This window comes from Pinus tabuliformis, chromosome J (assembly GCF_031772625.1).
Source record: "Pinus tabuliformis cultivar Carrire ecotype Pingquan chromosome J, CPIR1, whole genome shotgun sequence".
Lineage (NCBI taxonomy): Eukaryota > Viridiplantae > Streptophyta > Pinopsida > Pinales > Pinaceae > Pinus > Pinus tabuliformis.
In genome coordinates this window covers 231,933,899-231,952,566 of record NC_142295.1, presented here as the reverse complement: position 1 = coordinate 231,952,566, position 18,668 = coordinate 231,933,899, and the positions used below count along the sequence as shown (strand labels likewise).

At 38.2% G+C, this 18,668-nt stretch overlaps 1 protein-coding gene across 7 annotated transcripts in view; it reads left to right on the top strand.

Moving 5' to 3' along the window:
• LOC149226583 (uncharacterized) overlaps positions 1 to 18,668 on the top strand; it is a 304,985-nt gene that overhangs the window by 55,155 nt on the left and 231,162 nt on the right. For 5 of the 7 annotated variants that reach the window (XM_089377525.1, XM_089377531.1, XM_089377526.1 and 2 more), the window contains exon 2: positions 5,140 to 5,244. The exons of 1 other annotated variant lie outside the window; for it this stretch is intronic. In XM_089377525.1, coding sequence (XP_089233651.1) covers positions 5,140 to 5,244 — 105 coding nt within the window. The remainder of the gene's footprint in view (positions 1 to 5,139; positions 5,245 to 18,668) is intronic. One more of the 7 variants, XM_089377529.1, reaches the window with a different exon arrangement.

The following is an 18,668-nucleotide window of genomic DNA, read 5'->3' as shown; positions in this document are numbered from 1 at the left end:
AAATCAAAACCTAGTTCATAAAATAATATTTCTTTTCAGAAGACCCTAGAATCCTCCTTTGAGTGGATTGCTACCTTTTTCCTCTTGAGTGAATAAAATAGGTCCACAATGCCACTTGTTATCTTCATAAAAAAAATGCCCTTTCTTCTAAGGGTTTGATCATGTCAATGATGGCACAAATTGTCTCCTTGTCTCCAAACATGTAGAAAAAACCTCAAACAATGTGTCTATCTCCAAACACCCCAGAAGGTGAAATATGCTTCCAAATATGTGAAAACAAATTAATAATGTGTCCTTACTGCCAAAAGTTCTCCTTAAAGGGGCAACTGTTGATTTTTGTATCTCAGGCAAGTACTTCCACACAGGCCTTGTGCCTAGGCATGTGGAAGTTGCCCACATCTCCTCAGAACACTTGCTCTAGGTTGAGCAAGTTGTCTAACTTAGGAAAATCACATATTAGTATGTTGGCTTATTGTGGTAATAGAAACTTAGGAAAAGTAATTTTCTTTAGTAAGTTTTAATCTTAGTCGTTGATTTTGAGTGAGGTGACATTTAATCTCGACCATCAATCACTTCAAAATCAGGGTTTTGGCTCAATGTAAAGTTATAAAAGCAAGGCTAGGGAGAGGGAGAAGACACACCATACAATGACACTAGTCTCAGGAGGAGTGTGATGCTCCAGAGTTCCAGGTTTGAGGGAGTGCAGAGAGGCTGAAGATCCAGATCTGCATAGAAGATTGAGCACCGATCTAGGGCAGATCTGGTGGATCAGATCAAGGGTTATTTTGTATTCTGTATTTTCTCAGTTGGGTCGTTATCCCAAGACGAGAGCCTAAGTAAGTTTTGAATCATAGTTAATGATGAACTGATTTGATTGGGCAGAAATCTGTGTGTCATATGTTATTGAGATTCGTTGTGTAATTGTGATTACATTGAATATTTTGTTAGGAACCTAGTCGTGTGTTTGTTCAGTAAGATTTATGCTAGGAATTAAATGCTAGGCGGTGGGTTCAAGAAAACTAACATCAACATTGTTGTATTGTTTCTTGAAGGCATTTCTTCGCTGCGAAACTGCGTCGAGAAACCAACTTGACCAAACTTTAGGTTCAAGCTGGCCCTCGAACTAGAGGGGGCTCCCTCAAGTGTTACGAGGCTTTTTAATGTTGTTCACTGTCACTGGATAGCAGCCTATCAAGCAAAACAACCAGATCTAGGATTTGTATAGGTGGTTGCTGATGAGTATCCAATCTCTGCTCAGAAATAAATCCCTCTCTTGTAGAGGCCTTATCAAAGTTCCAACGTCCAGCTTTGACAAAATAACATAGCTTTAAAGAGTTTGGTAGAAGAATAGAAGATAAATTAGATAATCAAGTATCCTCCTTGAATACTTAATCATCTAACAAGAGAAGATGCGTACAGGATAATCTCTGTAACCCACATAAATATGTTTAAGAGACGATAAAAGACAATAATTTAATGATGTAGAGGAACTAATTTAAACATATTGTTCAATTAGCTAGTCTTAGTGTAGATGATAACTTTGCAGTGGGCTGTCAGGGAGGTTGATACTCAAACCTAGCCTTTCCCTAACTTCTATATTACCTCAAACTTATGAAGAAACAAATTATGAAATCACTGGAAAAGACAGATGAAAAACAAATTCTGTCCTAAAACTAAAGCCATAAACCTTCAATTAAAAACTCTACAATAAAAGTATTTACAAAAATGTCAGGGTTTTGGCATCAAAATCCAACCCTTATACAATGAAAATCAAATAATATATTGAGGATTACATCAAACTAACTGTGTCTAGCTTTCTGGAATAAAAATCTGAACAATATACTAAAAACAAAAACAATCTTTGAAAAACTGCAGGAAATTTGGAGCTATTTGCAAGTCTTCTGCCTTGAAATCTTGAGCTGCTTAAACTGTTTGTTGGAAAACTACACTTTGATCCTTAGTTTGTTGATCTTCTGCTGCTAGGTGTTTTTTGAGTGCTAATATCTCTGCCTCTAAATCTGAATAAGAATGACTGTTGATCTTCCTCCTTCTTCAGATGCTAAAATCATGTCCATAATGTGGTTGACTGATCCTTTTTATAGAATTGATTAATCCCTTGTCTTTTGATAAAATCCTTTGATAATTCAATTGATTATCTTTCAGGTGCTTAATCATTGTCATAAAATTTGGAGATGATTTGGAAATCATTGATTTTCTGTCACTCTTTAGTTTTCAAAAAATTTAATTTTAAGTTTTTGGGAATAAGATATTTTAATAAATTTTCAAAAAATTTATAAAATTATATTTCCATATTTCCATAAAAGTAATTCTTGATTGTGGTTTTGAAAAACCATGTCTTCAATAGGAAACCATGTCTTGTTTTGACCTGTAAAACTATTCTTTTCTTCATGAATTTCATAATTCAAATCTCTACATATTTCCTTAAATAATCTTTGCTTTGTAAAACCATCCATGGTTTTGAAAACCATGTCTTGTAATACTTTTCCATTGTAGCATTTATTTGTTTATGAATTTCATAAATGAAATTTACAACAATTTACCCAAACCATCCTATGTTTTCATATTTAGTTTTGCCCACTTTTGGTATACTTATGAATAAATGAAACTTCATAAATAATTTTCATTTTTCTATGCAAACCATTTACTGGCTAGCTCCCCATGGTTTTGAAAACCATGTCTCCAACCATGTTTGGTAAATTATGAAAATATCTTTTCTATCCTCCTTTTTCACTCTTGTAAAAACTTTGGATAAGAAATTATCCAATTTTTCTATTCACGTGCATTTTTCCTCTTTATAATTTTTTTCCTCCTTATACCATAGCAAAAAAATTCATTTGTCTGCTTTGTAAAATTTTATTTTCACCTCTGTAAAATTATTCCACAGGGAGGAAATATTTCCTTATAACATTGGAAACTCCATGATTTGTATTGAAATTTGAAATGTACTTCTAGAACATGTATCTTCATTTTTCCCTGCATGAAGATATATTTAAATTGTTGACCTAGCCTCCTCTTACCTCAAACTTTCACCCATAAGCTCATTCCAGAAAAATAGAGCTATAAAAATCTTCCCTTCATTCTCGCCTTAGATGCAGACTTTATAATTTTTAAAATTTCCCACCTCACATTTATAAATTCAAATCAATATGGTAAATGTTATGGCAATGGTATTTCAGGGGGGGTAGGTTAAAATTCAGATAGTCTGGGGTCCCCGCAAACCATCGATTTAATATTTCACACATCTCGAGGTATTATAGATTATGGTGTTTTAATGTGTGAAATGCAGGGTGGGGACATAGGTTTGAATGGACTTATTGATTTGACTTATTGATTTTGACTTTTGACCCCCGTAATATATGGTAATAAATGTGGTTGTCGTATTTAGAGATTGGGGTTGACTCAATATTTTTAACATAAGTTTAATATTTTAAATAAATAATTTTATAAAAAATATAATTATCTATATTTTATAAAATTAAATTTTATTTAAAATGAAAAATATTATAAATAATACCCTAGAAACTTGTGTAAAAACCAAATTTTCCAGCGAGTTTCAATATACTCGAGGTTCTGGCCAAGAAACCAATTAGAAAAATTTTGTAACTTTTCTTGGACAAGAAAAAGTTACAACAAACACTTTTCCAAATATGTGGAGTATGCCTCGAAGAATGTGTAATGACACCAAGGGACCTCTTTTAGCCATATAGATTCTTCTATTGTCACATGTCACCAGTCCAAGCAACATGTTCCTCCTTTGGCTTCTTTTCTTGGCACCTAAAATGTTTTGGGCCTCTTGCAAGGTAGGACATTTGCTCCGTTAGCCTCTTTCCCTTTCCCTGATACATATCATGGTCTGGATGCCCTCCAAGGTAAAGTGTTTTATGCTTGGGCCATGTTTTGACTTTTACTTTGAGGTAGGGCATTAATCTTCTAGGGCTTGCTTCTTGCTCGCATCCTCCATCTATGAGGTCTTGAAGCCTTGGCTTCAACTTGGTTGTCAGACTCTTCCTCAATGATGCAAGAAATCAGAGTATGAACCGTGTAACCATGCCTCGAGTATGTGTGAAGTGTGCCCAAGTGGAACCTCATGATGAATATGTCCTTGGAAAAGCCTCCACCAAACTATCAGTACTCCTTAATAGTTTTGTCCTTTCTCTGGATGTTGGGAAGTGCTCAGGCATGCTAGAACAAGGTGCGTGGCCTCCAACTCTCCTCTTGTAAGCTGTGATTGCCATTGAACTCTAATGATATCCTACTATGCTAGTAAGTGAAGAAAGACACATGAAAATGCGCAATGAACCTTGCATTTTCAATGGGTAACAATGTCCTCTAAGGAATGCTTTGGATTGGGAGGACTTGACTAGGTGTAGGAGGAACCTTGGAATGCTTAACTGAAGTTCTCCCATCATCCATGCGCAAAGAGAAAAAATTGGTAATGGGTGTTTGACCAATCGATTTGAATTGTGAGTTAATATGAGAAGTTAAGCGACCTAGTGCAGGGTATGAACTAATCAGATCTATTAAATTCTATATTCTCTGATAAATATATTATTCACAATGTTAAAATTTATATTACCATTTGTAGATGGCTAAAAGCAATCAATGGGGATGGTACATGTTCAAAACATGCAAAAGGGAGTCCATAAATTACATCTGTTTGTCTAAGAGTAGCTTCTCAAAATCAAAGATAGATATCTAACATAGTTCAAAACATGAATCAACTTAGATTTAAGATGCAGAATCAACTTAGATTTAAGATGCAGAATCAACAAACCGTTTTGTAGTAGATACAGTGCTCTCTAACTACAGTAATCATGCAATATATCTACCAATGCAGATCATATGCCTTGTTTATTCTCTACGAGTAGAAGGTATTTATGGTGCTGGGATTGTTATTTTGTTTAATCATAACCTCATTACATAGTCATTGTTGTCGATTTATTTATTTTGGCACTAGATAATCTAAATTCATTATTGTTTTGAATTGATTTGCTAATTTGTAGTTAAAGCTTTTAAATTTCTAGTACTTCATTTATTATGTTGTGGCACCAAGATGAGTCTATTGGTTTTTCATGGACTCTTTTATGTATCACGATGTAGTAACTTTCTGAAATTTAGGTGATGCAAGAAGATTATGGACTATTTGTGTGGCCTTGCAGCATTGTTTTGGCTGAGTATGTGTGGCAACAAAGAGTTAGATTTCTTGGTTCTAATGTGGTTGAGGTAAGAAACCTTCATATAGACTCAATTTCATTGTTTATATGATTGCTACTATCCTTGATTCATCATTGCTTACAGATAGGCATGTTGTTTTTTACAATGTCAAATATTACTTTTATTAAACTTACATGGCTTTGAGGACTGGTGATTTAAAAGGGATGTATATAAAGTACCCTGCATGACATCCTAAAATATGGGTACATGGGCATTGGCATATAGTGTGAAGAATACAAAAAAATATGGATATTCATTGAAACAATAAAGTAAAAATTCATAAGAAAACAGGAGTACAAAGACGTAAAAGGGATCAGGGAACATTCTTTTAGGATGTGACAAGCAACCTGTTTGTGGAGATCTTGTCCTTTGGTCATCTTAACAGAAGTACATGAATGAATTGGAAGGGATTCTCATGCAGTCCTCGTTCAAGCACATAGATCATGCGCTTTACAATGAGCACATGTCCCTGAGTTTATTATTATCCTTGCGCCTTAAAAATGATAAGAAACCAATAATTACATTCATGTCCCTGAGTTTATTATTATCCTTGCGCCTTAAAAATGATAAGAAACCAATAATTACATTCCACTTCAAGGGGGAAGCCTTCTTATATGATAAATGTAATGAACAAGACAATATTGATGATCCTAAGATTAGGTCTCTATAGTATATATATATATATATATATATATAGGAGACAAATGATACAATTATATTAAAATGGGACATTGAGGGGTGTTGGAGAAATGAGAGGTTTGCAAATTAAATTTGTTTTAACTTTTTCTCCTTCTTTGATAATTACTTTGTGAATTTGTTGTCATTTATCTCATTATATTCTTCTTCTTTCATCAAGCAATTACCAAACATTCAAAACATGAAGATCACAAAAAACAGAGAACACAAGATATAGGCTCCAAGCCAGGGCGAAACCCCTCCAAAGGGGAAACCTAGGAAAAATTCTCTTCTTATAGAACCAGATCAGAATGAGATATCCAAGACCCAAGACCAAAAACCAATGTTCCATAAGCACCAGGTCAACCCTCTATTCTACCCACAAGATGTAAAAATTATGTTCATCAAAGAATCTTCAAAAACTCAGAAATCTTGTCTTCATACAACCTCTTCTCCTCCTCAATAGCATAAGGGAAATTCATATTCCTTTCCACAAGAAGTTTGCATCATACCTTGGGAGAAACTCACATCTAGCTTGAGTAAATTTGCTTGTCTTGACACCAAACTGCAAAAACAACTTGTCCAAATTGGAAGAGCACGCTGGCCAATATATAGTAGTTCGTGTGTTTGAAAAGTCGCGTTCTTTAGGCAGACCGACATGATCATCTGGTGGGCCAACCTGGTCTTGTGGGTACGTATTTGACTCTTTTCATTTAAAAATAAAAAAAATGGGACTTTGACTCAATAAACCTAGGGGCATTGTTAAAATTGACAACTAGTGCCAAATTCCACTTTAGACAACTCATTTGATGGAGATGATCATTGCATTGAATTCCTCTCTTTGAGAGGACCAAAATCGACCTAAAGATCATCAAATTTGGATAAGCAGAAATGTGTTTTTGAATTTATGCCCACACGTGTGAATTGTCAAGGTCAGCCACATCATGTAGGCTCATGAAGACCAAGAGACATGTCACTTCACCCTCAATGACTTGTATAAATATGAGAGACCTCAAACCTCATTTGGCATCATCTCATCTCACACATTCTTCTCTTCCCTCATCTGATTGGTTTGTACAAGTTATTGGGCATCTCTTTTCCTCATACGTGTGGCAGCGGAATGATGAATTACAGGGCCAAAATTTCAGTCTGTTGTAGGTTTGTCCAGTGTTGACCAGAGGTATTTTGACCACATTTGACTGTGATTTTTGGGTCAGAATTTCATTTTTGGCAGGCCGCATTTATTGGCACAGGAACTGAGGCGTTTTGTTGACTTTGACCATAGACAAATCACATAGTTGACCATAGAGTTTGACAAGGTTTGACCACTATTTTCATGACTGTTTTGGGCTGAATTTGACCACATTAGAAGGCTGAGTTTGACTAGGTATGACCAAGCTGCTTAGAGGATAGTTTGCTACTGCTTTGACCAATGTTGACTTTCTGGTTAGCGCTGTTGATTGCTCCAGAAAATTTCAGATTTGACAGGGCTGCTTTAATCATCAATTGACAAGTCAATTTTGACTTTATTGTACTCTCTCTGCTGAACATTTGATATAATAATAAGAATTGATCAAATCGTTTTCCCCATCTTGGGGTTTTTCCCTGGCATTAGCCAAATTTGGTGTTCTCTTCTCTTGGCCTGTATTCTGCATTTTACTGTTCATGTTCTATCTACAGTTACTGTTGTTGAAATATGTAACTAGGTTCGGTCTTCATAATGACATGTGTAATCATGATTTTATGTAATTGATGTTAGAAGAAAAATAAAAATTATTTTGTAATGCTTGAGTCATGGGTTTCATGCTCAAGTAATTTTATAGATGAAGCTCCCATTGTGAGCTATTAGGTTTGGTCATCAAGTCATAAGTGTTAGTTTTTGTAGCATCGGATGTTTTCTAGCCACGAAATTTGGTGGAGAGGCTAGAATACATGAGATCTCCAAAACGCAAAAATCATTTCTGGAAATTTCGCCTAGAAGTGTTTCAATAAGATTATTTGATTTTTAAATATTTCCTAAGTCTAAACTTAGGGAATATGGTTAATTAATCAATATTAATTGAGATAAGGTGAGAATCATCTAGAAACTCACACAGATCGATCCAGAGATGATCCTAGCCATTGATTAAGTTCTAATCTTGGCCGTTGGTGCTCCAACAGTGGATTATAAGAAGAGGTCGATGTGGTGATGGAGAATACACCAGTGCGGATACTTAGTTTCCCAGGTAGTTCGATTTTCTCAGTAGCAGCAACTTAGTAGAGAAGATAGAGCTAGAGGGTGAGTAGCAGGTTGAAGAGGAGGGCAACAACATTCCGGGAGGAAGGTTTCCAGTCCCCGGAAGAAGCAAAGGAAGAAAGGCTGAAATTCTCAGAGGGCTAGCGTAAGCTCAGCGAAAAGGGTGACGCAGGGAGCTCAGTGCAGAGGCTAGGGAGGCAATTTCGGAGGCACAAAATAACTGTGGGGTGAGAGAAAATTCTCACGATAATTTTTGGCCAGTATTTTCCTCAGATTAAATTGCCAGTTGGGCATCTAAATTATTGTACTCAAAATTGTTGTTGAATAATAATAATAAAACCCTCATCTGCTGCATCGGTTTTCCCACATTGGGTTTTTCTGGGGACAATTGTCCAAAAATAATTGTGTCAAAATTCTTGTGTGTGCTAGAATTTCTCAGTTTTCAATATTTTATTTTCTGCAGTATTTTTATGGTGAAAATTGCAGTTGTGATTTTATTCGTTGTTTGCCGTAGCAAATAAACTACATAATTAAATTTTCAATTAGAAGAATAATTTCCAGTTGCTGCAATAGATAAAATTTTTACAATAAGTATAGTGAGTCAATGTCATGTATTGAAGGCCCATTTGGGCATGTTACATATTGTAAAAAGAGAATTTGTTTGAGTCATTAACTCTCCTAGACCTTGTCACGAGTACTCCTTCAAGTCAGCCCTCAAAAGGAGATGGAGATCATTCTAAAAGAGCATGCCGACCTACTCATTTGCACAAGTCAACTTATTTCATGGGTAGATCACTATATATAGTGAGGACTCAGCCTCACTTGAGACACCACTTGATCAAGCATCTGAAATACAACAAGAAGTGCGAGAAAAAGAGTAATAGGAGCCTCTCATCCAGCGAAGAAAGAAGAAGAAGAAACCGAAGTGTTTTTGGCATTGTTTTTGGGTTATTCTCCTCGCACGTGTGACAGGGATTAGGGTTTCTGCAGTAGGGTTACACTAGCCATTGAAGAAGCCTAGAAGAAGGTCACTAAACCAACATTCTTGCTAGCCGAGGTCACAAGGAGAAGCCCTCAAGTCAAGCGAAGAAGGAAAATACCATCAAGCTCCATCAATTAGCCCACACGTGTGAAATTGCAAAAGTTTCAGGCAGGCCAATAATTGTAGGACTATGGAAGAGGGCCGAAATTTCAGAGTAATCGAAATTAGCAATGCTAGAAGTCAGTTTGACCAGTGTTGACTTGGGTAAGAAGGAGAAGCAGTGAAAAAGGGTCTTGTGACTTGGTCTTGGAGAAGTTGATAAGTCAAGGGTCTTGGTCTTGGAATTCGTCACTTGAAGTTTCTATAAGAAGAAGAATTCGTTTGGGTTTTCCTCTCAAGTTGGAGAGGTTTTGGCCCTGGCTGATTGCCTACATTGTGTCTCTTGTCTCATGCTTATTCATGATTTGGTAGCTACTTGATGATAGAAAACATTAACATAATCAAAAGAAAGAAAGAAGCTAATAAAATACTAAGAAAAGTTGCATCACAAGCAGTTATCATTTAAGAGAAATCACCTCATCCCTATGCCCTAGATTTCTCAACAAATGTCAATTTGATTTATGGTTAATGTGATTGCTATTGGAAACTAATTTGGAAATTGTCATTGGGCTGCTAAAAGTACATTGAAGTACTTGTGCTAAGCATAGAACATACCATTGTTAACTAAAATTAACATGGTATCAGAGCCCAGGTGAAGACAAAGCCCAAGCAAGAGAGAAAAGAAATCACTAAGAGAGATCTGTTGGACAAGCCTCCATGGCATCTACATCTTACTTCAAGATCGAGGACAAGCTCAATGACAAATATGACTATCATGCATGGAAAATGACTTTGGACTTGACTTTGGAAGAACATGATGCCATGGACTATGTGCAAGGAAAAGCGGTAGAGCCTCCTTCAAATGCACCGGTTGCTGCTAAGACAAAGTATAAGAAAGGTGAGGTCAAAGCTAAGAAAATTATCATTGGCTCCATTCAAAAGCATTTGATTGCCTATATTTCTGATTTAGGAACATCTAAGGAGATGTATGATAAGCTGGTTGGGATGTTCAAAGTGAACAATGAAAATAAAATCCTCTTTCTCAAAAACAAGTTGAAGGATATCAAAATGAATAAAGGGGAGTCTATCCAATCCTACTTCATTAGAATAACTGAAATCAAGAATGATCTACTATCTATTAGAGAAGTTATTACTGACAGGAGTTCACTGTCATTGCACTTGGAGGTCTTACAAGACCTTGGGATGTATTTGTCACCATTATTACAACAATGATGGGATACCTGGTTTCGATGAGTTATTGGCTAGATGCACTCAAGAAGAGACTAGGATGATGGAGAGAGATAAGCCCTCAAATGGAAATGAACCTATTGCCTTCTCCACTCATGCAAGAAGGAAGAATAATGCTGGTTCGAGGAGTCAGGGTCAAGGGTTCAAGAAGGGATTCAAAGAAGGAAGAAAAGGAAGGTGCTACAATTGCAACAAGTTTGGCCACTATGCTAGAGAGTGTCCTCACAAGAAGAATACTCCAAGGGATGATGACAACAACAACCACAACAATTTCAAAGGCAATGGCAATCAAAGGAACAATAGGTTCAACAACAAAGGAAAGAGGAATGCTCCCGCTGCTCGAAATGGAAATGGTCGACCTCCCAAGAGGACAAGAAATGCTAGGTATGATGAAAGTAATGTTGTAGAAAAACAAGATGAGTTTTATCTTATTTCCGCTCTATCTATTGCCTCTCCTTCGGATACGTTGGATCATTGGTTGATTGATAGTGGAGCCTCAAGGCACTTCACTGGATACAAAGAGGCCCTCTCAAATTTGGTTGAAAAGAAGACTAATTTAGAGATCATACTCGGAGATAATGCCACCTACCCTGTGAAAGGGATAGGTATTGTCACTCTTCACTTGAATCAAGGTCAAACCATTCACCTACAAGAAGTATTGTATGTGCCTGATTTGAAGAAGAACTGGTGTCTATTTCTGTAATGGAAGATAAAGGCTTCAAGGTAGCATTCGTTTATGGAAAGGTACTTATTTGACAAAGAAACCCTAAAGATGCATTTACTCTTGGATTTAGGGTTGATGGTCTCTATCAAGTTGGTGGAAGTCGTTTGGGAGCTTTGGCAAGCGATACTTCACTTCAATTTGAGCTATGGCACCGAAGATTTGCCCACTTACATTACAAAGCCTTACCTGGGGTAAGGAAGATGATCACAGAGATGCCCGAGTTCAACATGAATCATGAAGGTGTTTGTCAGGGTTGTGCTGCTGGAAAACTTACAAAGGGACCATTCCCTTCTAGTGAAAGCAAGACTTCCGATATTCTTCAACTGGCCCATTCCGATCTGTTTGGTATGTTGCCCGTAACATCGTTGGGAGGATACTTATATTATGCAACCTTTGTGGATGACCACTCTCATAAAATATGGATCTATTTCTTGAAGAGAAAGGATGAAGTGTTCAAATGGTTCCATTCCTTCAAAGCATTGATGGAAAATCAAATAGGGAAGAAGATCAAGATATTGAGGACCGACAATGGAACCGAATATGAATTAAATGAATTCAGTGAATTTTGCAAAGAAGCTAGCATTAAGAGGGAGACAATTATTCCATACACTCCTGAGTAGAATGGTGTTGCTGAAAGAAAGAATCGAACAATCATGGAAACCACCCATGCCATGCTCCATGATCAAGGCCTGCCAAAGTTCTTATGGGGTAACACTGCCGTATATGTTCAAAATAGGATCCCGCATCAAGCCTTGGATCTCAAGACACCCGAAGAAGTCTTCATTGGCAAGAAACCTTATGTTTTTCATTTTAGAATCTTTGGTTGTCTGGTATATTTCATGTGCCTAAAGAGAAAAGAAACAAGTTGGAAGCATCTAGGAAGAAAGGTATATTCATTGGCTACAGTGAAAATTCGAAAGCATATAGAATCGATGTGCTTGGTCAAAGAGATGTGGAAGTAAGTTGTGATGTCACCTTTGAAGAAGATATTGCCCTTGGGAAATCCAAAGATCTCTCCATCACAAGGAAAGACAATGATGATGCTGCTACCGAAAAACAGGATGAATCTCTGACAAATGAGCTTATGCCCTATGTTGAAGGCCCAATGGATCTTATTGATCCACCTCTTGGCGATCCCTCTACCTCAACGAAACACCCATTATGGCTCAAAGATACTCTTGAAGATGCTTAAAGACATATTGCTCCAAGAGGGACATTCGTGAAAGTAAGAAGCCAAATAGGTATCAAGGTTATTTAGCTGCTAGGAGTACTATTGTTCAAGTTGAATCTTGCACGTTTGAAGAAGCCGTAAAACATCACGTATGGAAAGATGCGATGAGTGAGGAGTATGAGTCAATCATGAAGAATGATGTCTGGGATGTGGTGCCTAGACCCAAGGATAAGTCTATGGTCACTTCTAAATGGATTTACAAAATCAAACATGGAGCTAATGGAAGTGTTGAAAAATATAAGGCCAAGTTCGTTGCTCGAGGCTTCTCTCAAAAGGAAGGAGTGGACTATGACAAGATATTTGCACCGGTGGCCCGATATACCACTATCTGATCTATCATTGCTCTCGCTACCAACCAAGGATGGAGCCTACATCAAATGGACGTCAAAACTGCTTTCTTGCATGGCTTGCTTAAGGAGGAAGTCTACTTGGAGCAACCTCAAGGGTTTGAAGTACAAGATCGAAGGACACATGTATGCAGGTTGAAGAAAGCTCTCTATGGGTTGAAGCAAGCCCCTAGGGCTTGGTATGAGAGGATTGACAGTTATCTCGTGAAGCTGGGATTTACGAGGAGCTATGTTGATCCTAACCTATACTTCAAGGTTGAAAAGGACATACCTCTTATTTTGGTCCTTTATGTTGATGATCTCTTTCTGACTAGTGCAAATCCTCTCATTTATCAATGCAAGAGGGAGTTGACTTCTGAGTTCGAGATGAAGGACCTAGGTCTGATGCATTACTTCCTAGGCCTGGAGGTCTGGCAAAAGCTAGGTGAGATTTTCCTTTCTCAAGGAAAATACATTATGAAGCTACTAGAGAGATGTGGGATGGTCGATTGCAAGTCTGTGTCTACTCCAATGGAACTCAACTTCAAGAAGCTATGTGGAAGTGCTACTGGGCTCGAATTGGCAAACCCTTCCGAGTATCAACAACTTGTGGGGGCCCTGATGTTCTTGGTAAACTCCCAACTAGACATATGCTTCGCTATGAATACTTTAAGCCAATTTATGGTTGAACCTCACCACATACATTGGATTGCTGTTAAGAACCTCTTGAGATATCTCAGTGGCACAATCAACTATGGACTGAGATACACTGCCGAGAATTTGAGGCTACATGGATATTTTGATGCTAACTGGGCTAGCAACGTGGTGGATAGGAAGAGCACATCAGGATGTTTCTTCTCTTTGGGGTCTGCTTTGATTTCTTGAATGAGCAGGAAGCAAAAATCGGTTGCTCTAAGCACCGCCGAGGTGGAATACATTGTTGCTAGTATGGCCTGTTGTAAAGCTATATGATTGAGGAAACTCTTCAGTGAGCTATTTGAGCATGTACTGGATACCACTATGACCTATTGCGACAACCAGAGTGGGATTCGCCTTTCAGAAAATCTCGTGATCCACAACCGCTCTAAGTACATTGATATCAGGTACCGCTTTATCAGGGATATGGTACAACGGGGAGCAATAAGGCTCCAACACATCGGGACTGATGAGTAGATCGCTGACATTCTCATGAAGCCCTTAGGGAAGGTCAAATTCTTAGCCTTCCAAGAGAGACTTGGAGTCATGGAAGGAACCTCCCATGAGGGTCCCGCTTGAGTTGGACATTGAGCTCTGGGAGCTCCTAGGGGCTTGGGGTACATCTTGGAGCTATGAGCAAACATAGGGTGAGTGGTTCACCTTCCCCTACAATTGATGACAAATGTGTGTAGGGTGAGTGATTCACCTTCCCCTACGATTGATGATATATGCATAGGATGAGTGGGTCACCTTCTCCTATGGCATATGAGCAGGACAAGTGGTTCACCTTCTCCTGTGGATGCCCCAATATACATCCTACCCATGTAGTCCGAGACTCATGGGAAGTACCTCTCATCTGGCCAATGAGTTGGGAAAAGTGGTTAGGGACCATAACACTACAGGTGGACGCATCGTGTACTGCTGTACTCCTTATGTCTAGGATGCATGGTGTTCAACAACTTGATCTGTGATTAAGTCTGATTGGGGTTCTAAACCTGGACTGACTTTTGTAAGTGGAGAGTGGTAAGGTCTTACGAATCACTCCCAATCGATTCTTCTTCATTATCTATATCAGTGTTCAACGGAGTTGAGACGAGATGCAAAGATGGTACATGATGATAGGATGGCATGATGATGGATGGATTGGTAGGTGGAATTCTCCCTAGTTGAGAGGGACTGTTAAAATTGGCAAATAGGGCCAAATTCCACTTTAGACAACTCATTTGATGGTGATGATTATTGCATTGGATTCCTCTTTTTGAGAGGACAAAATCGAACTAAAGATCATCATATTTGGATAAGCAAAAACGTGTTTTTGAATTTATGCCTACACGTGTGCAAATTGTCAAAGGTCGGCCATATCATCATGTAGGCTCATGAAGCCCAAGAGACATGTCACTTCACCTTCAACGACTTGTATAAATATGAGAGACCTCAAACTTCATTTGGCATCATCTCATCTCACACATTCTTCTCTCTCCTCATCTGATTGGTTTGCACCACTTGTTGGGCATCTCTTTTCCTCACATGTGTGGCAGTAGAAGGACGAATTGCAAGACGAATTACAGGGCCAAAATTTTAGAGTTTGTTGTAGGTTTGACCAACATTGAGTAGAAGTATTTTAACCACTTTTGAGTCTTGACTACGATTTCTGGGTCAAAATTTTGTTTTTGGTAGGCCGCATTTATTAGCACAAGAACCGAGGCATTCTGTTGACTTTGATTGCAGACCAATCACATAGTTGACCATAGAGTTTGACCAGGTTTGACCATTGTTTTCATGACTGTTTTGGGCTGACTTGACCACATTAGAAGGCTGAGTTTGACTAGGTATGACCGAGTTGCTTAGAGGACAGTTTGCTACTGCTTTGACCAATGTTGATTTTTTGGTTAGGGTTGTTGATTGCTGCAGAAAATTTCAGATTTGACAGGGATGCTTTAATCATCATTTGGCAAGTCAATTTTGACTTTATTGTACTCTCTCTCTGCTGAACATTTGATATAATAATAAGAAGAATTAATCAAAGGGTTTTCCCCAACTTGGGGTTAGGGCTGTTGATTGCTGCAAAAAATTTCAGATTTGACAGGGCTGCTTTAATCATCATTTGGCAAGTCAATTTTGACTTTATTGTACTCTCTCTCTCTCTCTCTCTTTGCTGAACATTTGATATAATAATAAGAAGAATTAATCAAAGGGTTTTCCCCATCTTGGGGTTTTTCCCTGACATTAGCCAAATCTGGTGTTCTCTTGTCTTGCCATGTCTTCTGCATTTTACTATTCATGTTCTATCCAATGTTACTTGGGAGCGGGAGCGGGAGCGGGGAGCGGGAGCGGAAGCGGGAGCGGGAGCGACCATTTTCAGAAGCTCCCGGTTTGGGAGCGAATCCGGGAGCGATTTTTTAAAAATATATATATATTTTTATATTTTTTAATTTTTGATACATATATGTCAACAAAAACATGTAGAATGATGAAATAGACATAAAAAACATAAAAAAACATAAATTGATCATTGAACCATATCACATCAATCATCTAGAAATTATAATCGTCATCAACCATGTCCACAAGCTAGTAAAATACATATTACAACTGCAACATATTGAGTCTTATAAATCATGATTCATCAAATTCAATATTAAAGTTTCAACTTCAAGCTTTCAGAATTGAAAATTCAATAACATTTATCATCATTGATCACCAAAGTAACAAGTTGTACTTGTAAGCCAAGTTTAACCATTACAAGAAGTAATATCGAAGATATTTCTAAGTCCTAACTTCTAACTGTTAACATGATATGAAATGTTAAAAATTTATAAAATGAAACATGAATAATGAGATGAAATGAAACAACTTTAGTCTTTCACAAAGCATCATATTCATAATTCACAATCATTACCAATGAGTTATAATTGCCAAGGCCCAACTTCAAACTTCAAATTTTCATTGTCACAGTGATATAATGTTTACAAAAAATATCATAATGTCATAATGATATGAAAGAGTCAAGAGTCAAGAGTCAAGGACTCAAAACTCAACAGTTATGAAAACTAAAGTCTAATAGAAACTAAAAAAGACAAGTAAACTGTAAATCTACAAGTGGCCCTTGCCACGAGAGTCTCCAGGAGTATAAGTAGGTCGTGGTGGTCTTCTAGGAGTCTCCCGCACAGACCGACGACCAGAACTAGAGCCTCCACGCGAGGGTGTCGATGGAGGTGGCGACAGCAATGGAACAAGACTCGGGCCCCGAGCACTGCTACTAGTACTGGATGGTGGAGGTGGAGGTGGCATGGCTGCTGCAGCTGCTTCATTTTCATCCCTTACAAGCTCCTCTTCTAGTTCTTCAATATGTACAATGCCATCCTCCAAATTGTCGTCCTCAGGGTGATTGTCCCAAATTTTATATGTGGGATCTTCATTAGCCCGATCACAGTAATGGCTCAACAACCTCAAGTTGTAGTGCACATAAACCAAGCTTTCTGCTCGGTTTTCGTTGAGTCTGTTTCTTTTCACATTATGTATATAACTGTAGGTGCTCCAACACCTCTCTGCAGAAGAAGAATTTACAACCTGTGAAAGAACTGTTTTTGCCAATTTTGGCAAAAGTCCGTGGCCGCCATATGTTTCCCACCATGTGAGAGTATCAAATTTATCTCTGTCGTCCATTGCATGGAAGTTACCATACAAATCACTGTCACTGAGGTATTTGCCTATTTCAAGGCGCACAGCTGCACATTCCTCCCTGTCAGGTATCAATTTTTCTAATGCTTCCAAATATCCTCTAGTTACCTCTTGATCTAAGTGGGGTTTGGTCCTAACCCCACCCCCTGCTGCAGGTTTGCCCAACCAAGATGAAGAGTAGTATTTTGGCGTAAGGATATACGCCAAGCAATGTAGTGGAACATTAAGCTTATTCCACCGTTCACACACACAATCATGAATTAGTTTGTACAAGTTGGGATCTCTATTATGAACAATATCTTTTATTTACCCCAACATGGTATCCATTTGCTCATACACCTCGCCAATCACTGGTTTGTCTGTATCTGCAAACCGAATCATGTGATAAATTGGCTTGGTGAAATCCAATACCTGCCTCACACTTGTCCAAAACTGCCCATCAAGAGCGGCCTCCTCCACCATTTCAAAACCTCCCATGTCAGCTGCATTTGTAGCCCTTTCCTTTAATACCTGCCAATGTGGACTTGATACCATGCTAGCTAATGCCTCTCTTACCTTCACAAGGCGCCTGAAGGTGAGGTAATAGCTACCAAATCTTGTCTTCGCAATCTTCAGCAACTCCAATCTCGAGTGATTGCGGAAAAGGCCATGGGTATTGCTATGATTTGTAATAAATTTTATCATTTGTTTGCCTTTCTTGTACAAATCACCAATCCATTTGTATTGTGCATTTTTGTTTTTGACAATATCATGCAACAAAAGGTTCAATGTGTGAACCAAACATCCAGACCAAAATATGTTGGGGTATTTATCCTCAATAATTGCTCCCGCTGCCTTACAATTATCAGCATTATCAGTGATGACTTGGATGACATTGTATGGGCCAATACGCTCAATTGTTTCAAGTAATGCTTCTGCAATGTTGATAGCGGTCTTGAACTTGTCTGAGTAATCATGTGCAGCTAGAAAGATGGGACCACTAACAGACACAGCAAGAACACTTATCAATGGCTTGCCTTTTACATTTGTCCGTCCATCAGATACAATGGACACCCCATAGTCAGTCCAAGAACTTGTCATTTTATTCAAAGAATGTGATATTTTTGCTTTTTCATGATCAAGGCCAACGGTTCTTGCCTTGTCATACCCATGGCTCTTGTATCCTTTAGGGGCATCATTTATGGCAGAAACCATTTCGTGCCAATAAGGTGAGCGTAGAACATTGAATGGTATCCCACATGCATAGAGAAACCTGTAAACTTTTGAATCCACATCATTCCTACACCCCTCATCAAGGAAATCTGATATGGTTCTACGGCGTAAAGATGATGACCCTGTGCCTCCATGTCCATATCCACTGCCTTGGGAGGATGCTGAAGGAGTTCTTTGTGAGCTTGGTTCAAAGAAACCCCTTGATCTTTTTGTTCTGTATTGGGCTTCCTCCTCTTCCTTTATGTATTTGGCTCTATCTGCTGTTGACACCGCTGCACAAGTTTTGATTCCTATTTGTTTCTCTCCATCCCATGGCCTTTTCC